The sequence below is a fragment of the Pseudorasbora parva genome, chromosome 12 (genome assembly GCF_024679245.1).
Source record: "Pseudorasbora parva isolate DD20220531a chromosome 12, ASM2467924v1, whole genome shotgun sequence".
Taxonomy (NCBI): domain Eukaryota; kingdom Metazoa; phylum Chordata; class Actinopteri; order Cypriniformes; family Gobionidae; genus Pseudorasbora; species Pseudorasbora parva.
Window position 1 is genome coordinate 36,127,320 of NC_090183.1, and position 7,649 is coordinate 36,134,968.

Below are 7,649 nucleotides of genomic sequence, written 5' to 3' on the forward strand. Positions count from 1 at the left end.
GGAGGGTGGGGGCAATGACCTGAGGGATTACTGGCCCAAGGGAATGAGTTGCCAGGATTCTCCAGCACACAAACACTCTATTGTGTCTCTTGTCATTGCATCACATTTCCCCTCCAGACAAGAATATGGTAGATGGTTAATGATTGAACAATATGAGATTTTGAATTTGAGATATCATTTAACAGTGACATTGTGATTCTCTTGCTGTCATCTGTGTGCCATAAGGACAATGCCCAAATATATTGCTACTATATTGTTTCTGCAAGACTTTAAGACCAAACTTTACAGTTTATGCAAGATTTTGCAAACACTTATTTTACATTCTTAAAATGTAAATAATTTAAACAACCTAATGGAACTTTATCAAACCAATGGCATATTATAAGCAGAAAAATACACTGTATACAATTGCTGGAGAACGGACTACAACTTTCTCCATTCATCTCCTCCCATTCGATGGAAAACGTTTCTAGATAATCTCCGTTTCTTTTGAGACAAAAGTGTCTTCCTCCAGGGAGCGCATGACTGCTCAGACAGCCGAATTCTCCATTGAGCTGCATTCAAATCTCACTAGGTTTTTTATCTTATTGTAGACACTTTTTACACGTAAAAAGCATAATCGTTTAAACAATAGCACATCTATTAATTCCAGAGATGTTTTATGCCATACAGATGAAAATAATTCAAAGCAATTGCTATTAGAATATATCATCAATCGACTGTGATTGGTCAAGCCTAGGCAGCGTGGAGAACAGTAACAACTAACACGTGATAACACCGTCCCTCTTTGGTAGCAGTCTGGGCAATGATTTACACCTGATTAATGCAAACACAAACCTAAATAGTCATTCAAATGAAAATGCACAGTAAAGTGTAAAAATATAGGAGTAAAAAAAAAACGTTAAATCCGACCAAACAGGGGCAACATCCTGACCTCAAAGGCCCGCCCATTTCTATACTCCTTGTTCAAGACAACAGCCGTTCTAGTCTAGTAGTCTTTTCTATAATCTCCCCCTATGGGTGAGTTTTCTCTGAGAGTGCGCACACACTGACCTCTCCTAACCAGAGCCGCCAGCTTTGAGTGTGAACTTGAATGAGAGCTTGATTTCTTCATCTTGCACTTTAATTGTACCGTTTCGCTGAGGTAAGAATAATTGTATTATAAACTTTAAAATATCCGCTTAATTTTGACCATCTAGCTAACATTACATGTGTTCTATGTTGTAACCAGGCTTTCTCGTTGATTTTAGGCAATCTTAGTACACTAATATTTAGATATTTAGACATAAAGTTCTCAGACTGGAGTGTGACCATAATCAAGTGCTGGAGGAGAGTCGACATGAATAAGCACGTGACATTGAGGACCGTGATGAGTCGTGCTTTCCATCACGCCCACTCTTTTTCACACACTGTAATGAGATTAAATATTTGCAGAACAAACTATACGAGGAAAAATCCCATTCCAGGAAGGAAATGACTGTTTGAGTGGCTATTGCTGCTCATAATACTGTACAGTTGAACAAATACAATTGTTGATGTGTTTTGTTGTGTGTGTAATGTATGCAAAAACGTAAGTAAGAATTTTGTTCTCCGTTGACAGCAAAATGGCCAGAGAGTGACAGCTGCTAATCCAATTAGACCTGAGCTTCTCACGATGCCCCAAGAGATAGCACAACCTTCAAATACACAATGTGCATTTTAAAAGCTATTAATTGTGTATTTGCTTGAAAGGGATGTGGATTCATTTATGCAGATGTTTCTCTGTGATAATGATTAGGCCTAATAGCAGGCAAGAGGATTTGACAAAGTGACCCTCTGGGTCAATAGTATTACTGTAAAACAGATGGTGTTCTCAGGTTTCCTTGAAATCTTCTTTAGATGTGTGGTTAGATTTGCACTGTACCTATTTCAGCCGAAGCTGATTGTTCCTTCTTTATTCTTTTTTTAGGAACATGTCTATCCTGAAGATACATGCTCGTGAGATTTTTGATTCTAGGGGCAACCCCACTGTAGAGGTGGACCTTTACACAGAAAAAGGTTATTCCCCTTCCAAATCGAACAATAGATTACTCGAAAGGAAGATGATTCGGTATACAAGCATTAAAAGCACAATGAATACTAATCTGCTGGTTTTGAAACAGGTTTGTTTCGAGCTGCTGTCCCTAGTGGAGCATCTACTGGAATCTATGAAGCATTGGAACTAAGAGACAACGATAAGTCACGTTACCTGGGCAAAGGTAACTGCTTTTTCATGTCTCTAATAAACTTTATGATTATTGTATATTGTTTTTGGAAATAACCAAGACTTGTTGAGCTAGATATATATACTGACCACAAAGGACTGTTTTTCTTTTACCAGCTATGCTTTTTTCTCTATTAGATTGGGAAGGAGGACTTATTAAATGTACTGATAAATCGGTTCAGCCTTGTCTTAATATATACCAAGTTAACAAGTGAGAACTTTTTCTTTGATGGATCTGAATTTGCATGAAAGAATCAACTCAATGTCAAATTGTGTGACTTGAATTATGTACTATGAAAAAAAAGTACATTCTTAAATGGTTGTGCATGTGATTCACATCAGTGGATAATGCAATGATCTTTACTGTGGTACTCCAAAATTATTTATTGTGCAATATTTCCATGGAATAAATTTCAAAAGAACAGATTGTTTATGGCACTCACTTGGCTGACATTACAAATCATTAATAATGTGTCAAATATCTGATCTATAGCTTTGCGGTAGCAACTACACTAAGCAAAGGAATGTTGATGTGCATGTGTCTAATTGCAGCACCTTTCAGTCCACAGTAACATTCTTATACCTATATAACTCATATCTGCAATCTTTTTCCTGTTCAATGTAGGTGTATCAAAGGCTGTTGAGCATGTCAACCAATCTATTGCTCCTGCCCTGATCAGCCAGGTGAGTATTTTATAATTTTATACTGAAACATAATAAAACCAGTGTAGCATCTGCTAATCTGTTGGGTTGGTAATGATTTTTTTCGTTCTCTCTGTCACACAGGGAATTCCTGTAGTTGAGCAAGAACAGATTGACCAGTTCATGCTGGAATTGGATGGAACTGATAACAAGTGTAAATCATAATATTTACATGTTTACACATTTAACCCTTTGACTTCACATTAAAAACTTTTCCTCTTAACGTTTGTTCCTTATCTATTTGGCATAGGTATATAGATCTTTATTTAGATTGTGCTTGAGCTTAAATATAGGCTATTATGTAATTTATTTTTAAGAGGGTATTTAAATATAGACCAGCTTCATCCTTATGAATAATTTTCGATATTTTAAGTAACCCAAGGCATTCAGACATTTTTCCAGTTTTGACAAAAACATTTTTTTACACCCCGTAATGTGATTATGCTACCATTCAAAAATGTATGGCCTGTAATATATATAAATAAATATATAATAATAGTTGATTAATAATTAAACTGAATTAAACGTTTATAATGTTTATAATATTGTTTATAATATTATAAATGTTTATAATATTATCACAAACATCTGAATGGTAGTGTACATATTGTCACAAAAAGGCAAATACAAACACGAAAGTGATAGTTTCCCACAAATTCACAGTTTTTTGTGCGTATAAACTTTCCAACAAGACAAATATTATGTAATGTGTCTAGTCATACTCTTTACATTTCTGTGTCTGTTTCGAACATCAGCTAAATTTGGTGCCAATGCCATCTTGGGTGTGTCCCTGGCCGTGTGTAAGGCTGGAGCTGCGGAGAAAGGTGTTCCTCTGTATCGTCACATCGCTGACCTTGCTGGAAACCCAGAGGTCATCCTGCCTGTGCCGGTGAGAAACAGTACGCTCTTGTATTTGAAGCTTTACAAAAAGCAGAAAGTGTCATACGATTGTTTATTTTCCATATTAGAAGCGGCCCAAGCCAATTGGTAATTTTCCTGTTTAAATCTTAATAAATGTATGAAAGCTAATGTCTTTATGCTTTCATTGAGTTTTGCTATTTTCATTGTTTTCCTAAAGGCCTTTAATGTAATCAATGGTGGCTCACATGCTGGCAATAAGTTGGCCATGCAGGAATTCATGATTCTGCCGGTCGGGGCCAGTAGCTTTAAGGAAGCCATGCGCATTGGTGCAGAAGTGTACCACAATCTGAAGAATGTTATTAAGCAGAAATATGGCCAGGATGCCACCAATGTTGGGGATGAGGGAGGATTCGCACCAAACATCCTGGAGAACCAAGAAGGTATTTGAAAAAACACTAAAACTGTTTGAGACTATACACCTGCGACAACTTCTAACTTATATAATGTTTATAATAGCCCTAGAGCTGCTGAAGAATGCCATCAGTAAAGCTGGATACACAGATGAGATTGTGATTGGTATGGATGTGGCAGCATCTGAATTCTATCGTGATGGAAAGTACGACTTGGACTTCAAGTCTCCCGATGACCCCGATCGATACATCAGCCCTGATGAGCTTGCTGACCTTTACAAAAGTTTCATTCAGGATTATCCAGGTATCCATCTGTTATTTGCTCTCTTGCACTAATTTAATTTCTATTTGTTTTTCTTTAAGCACAGACACTGAGATGTGAATTATTTTTTATTACTACTTCAGTGGTCTCTATTGAAGACCCCTTTGATCAAGATGATTGGGATGCCTGGACCAATTTCACCAACACCACGGACATCCAGGTGGTGGGAGACGATCTCACTGTCACCAACCCCAAACGCATTGCTAATGCAGTGGAGAACAAGGCTTGCAACTGCCTGTTGCTCAAAGTCAACCAGATCGGGAGTGTTACGGAATCCCTGCAGGCGTGAGTTCAAAACCCTGATCCTACAATGATGCCCATAAGTTTGATACCACATGGGTTATGGGAATCAACAATAAGAATCAAGAATATAAATATATATAAAGTAGGCATGCCACAATTCTCAATAAAATATTGAACTGTTCAGTACGGCATTCACGGTTCAATACGCGCTTGTGAATTTTGCATTTAATTAATTATTTATATTTCCCTCCATTTGAAATATTTCTCTGTTTATTTCGGCTCTGTTTGAGTGTGCCTGTGAGTCTACGCGCTGATATGAGCAAATATCCAGTCATATGCACTAAGGTTAGGGGGTGTTTAGCCGCATTGTAAAGCCTTGCCGGTTAAACATTTCATTTATTTTTTACATGCACAGAGCGTGCGCACCTATCAAAAACACATGATTACTGGACTAAGTAGTCTTACAGCGCTAATACTGTCAAATACACACAAGGTTAACATATATAAACACAGTCGGTTATGTCTAAAGTGAAAGTAAAATCACATGTGTCTGTTTATGAGATGCCAGCAGGTATTAGCAGCGCAGTGATTGTGAACACATTTCCTTAAAGGGACAGTTCACCTCAAAAATTATTTTAAAAGAGAAAATCACTCACTGCCCTTGAATAAAGTAATAATACAGCTCTGAGCTGCGACTGTAAATCTTTATATATATTTATTTTATATTATACAATACACTAGGAATGTGTACAAGGTTTTTTTTAAAGTAAAGTTAAGTTTAAGAAAGGTTTTTCAAGTCTTTTAAGTAAAATAAAGAAAAAGTATTACTAATAACTTTCTGTTCCTGTCGCCTAAGAATAGAATTAAAAAAAAAAAAAAAAAAAAAGAATCCAACTGAAAACCTTGGTTAAAAACTGAGGTATGTATTGAACAGTGGTTTAACTGTATTGTTGCACCCCTAATATAAAGTATAATAGACATTTAAAAATGTTCTTCATAAAGTTATCTACACTTTTATCCAATTATTTTCCAGAATTTCAGTGTAGATTTTGTTCAATAAAACCCTATAAACCTGAAGTCTAACACAGGCGGTACACCCGCCACCCCGCAAAAATCAAATGGAATAACACAAAATAGTTAAAAAAAATTATAATCAAAACTACTGCCTTGATTAACACAGATGTAATTTGAAAGTTTAGAGTATGTGCCCTTTGTATAAAAAAATCATACAGCTTAGATAGTTATATGTCATATGTCTTTTGAAAGGTCTCACAAAGTAGAATGCATCAAGCATAATTGTTTTTTGCTTTGACTAAACTTGAGCTATTTTTTCTACATAAACCGACCTATATTTAAATAATATACAGAATGCAGCATTTATGTCACGTTTTCGCTCGTAACTCGTTAAATGGCCTATCATTATTCTAACTATTAAAAAGAGCCCAAACCCAAACCGTCACTTAGGTCTAAAGATATTCGGTTGCACTTAATTTTACAGTATGTGCACTTATGTGTACTTACTAAGAAAGTTATGGGTAATATAAGTACATATAACTACATGGATTAAGGTTAGGTTTAGGGGTTGGTTCAGGGTTAGTACCTAGTTATTATCCAGTTTTTGGCAATTACTATAATACAGTACGTACATGGGGAACAAGGCTGTAAAAGTGCTACAAGATATTATTTCATGGAGGTATAACACATAAAACCCCAAAGGCACACATGTAGCTAAGTAAAATCAAATGTAGCTTTTATGTAGTGGTTTACATGTGGTTTCATATTTAAAAAAAAAAAAAAAAATAGATATAAATATAAACTTTTTTTAGCAGTTTCTTAGCATGATAATGTCCAAATGTAATTAAAAAAAAATTCTATCAGATAATACCTACATTTTGACTCTCCTTTCTATAGCTTTGGAGTTATGAATCTTTGCTTTTGTGTATGTCACTAAAAACTACTGATCTAAAGATCACTAAGATCTATGGCAAAAACTATTAAAGGGATAAAAAATGTTGTGCTCTTTTCTATTTATAACATTTCCCCCCCCCCCACCCCCCACCCCCCCTTAGATGTAAGATGGCTCAGTCCAGTGGCTGGGGTGTGATGGTGAGCCATCGCTCAGGGGAAACAGAGGACACGTTCATAGCCGACCTGGTTGTGGGACTTTGCACTGGACAGGTACAGTGTGCTATAATTTTATTTTAGATTTATCATAAAAATGTAAATATAATTTACATACTCCAGTTCAGACACTTGATAATTTCATTTTCATCTTCTTATTCAGATTAAAACAGGAGCCCCGTGCCGTTCAGAGCGTCTGGCCAAATACAACCAGATCCTCAGGTAAGCTTGCAGTTGTGTCTATTAGAATATAATTTTTTTTTTCCGAAATGTATGAGCATAAATAAGCATATGTTTTTTATGCCTTATGCATACCTGCTTGCTTTCTTCATTAACAGAATTGAAGAGGAACTAGGGGATAAAGCTCACTTTGCTGGGAAGAACTTCAGAAATCCACTGAACTGAGACCAGCACAGTACTGTTAGAACTACTCAACCTCCTACTATTAGTTCAGCTCCAGATGTGGCTATACCAACAGAAAGCAGTATGTGTTATGGGTTGTTACTGGGACCATATAATCAAGGACACAGAGACAAAGCATCATAAACTTTGTCGTAGTGTCTATTTGAATGAGTGTTACATGTACATGTGTGATGATGATTGTATTGCAAAGAAAGAACAGTATTTTCCTGTAAATGCTGCATAGCAGATTTGTGCTTGAGGTCTGTGCTTGTAACAGTGGATACAGTTCAAATAAAAACATTACCTTAACTACTGAGAGGCTTTTTTTGTAGTATTATAAAATTCT

General features: G+C 36.1%; 1 protein-coding gene across 1 annotated transcript; it reads left to right on the plus strand.

The window, feature by feature from the left end:
• The first annotated feature begins 987 nt into the window (after positions 1-987).
• Positions 988-7,616, plus strand: eno1b (enolase 1b, (alpha)). The gene is made up of 12 exons (XM_067460079.1): positions 988-1,144; positions 1,949-2,037; positions 2,142-2,237; positions 2,868-2,926; positions 3,029-3,098; positions 3,700-3,833; positions 4,023-4,245; positions 4,322-4,519; positions 4,621-4,822; positions 6,850-6,958; positions 7,065-7,123; positions 7,240-7,616. Exons 2-12 carry the CDS (start codon positions 1,953-1,955, stop codon positions 7,304-7,306), a joined length of 1,302 nt encoding a protein of 433 aa, XP_067316180.1. The 5' UTR covers positions 988-1,144; positions 1,949-1,952; the 3' UTR covers positions 7,307-7,616.
• The last annotated feature ends 33 nt before the right edge of the window (positions 7,617-7,649 follow it).

Coding starts and splice junctions, on each gene's coding strand:
- eno1b (XM_067460079.1), top strand. CDS start 1,953: ATGTCTATCCTGAAGATACATGCTCGTGAGATTTTTGATTCTAGGGGC. Junction 2,927..3,028: donor CTCCTGCCCTGATCAGCCAG/GTGAGTATTTTA, acceptor TCTGTCACACAG/GGAATTCCTGTAGTTGAGCA. Junction 3,099..3,699: donor GGATGGAACTGATAACAAGT/GTAAATCATAAT, acceptor TTCGAACATCAG/CTAAATTTGGTGCCAATGCC.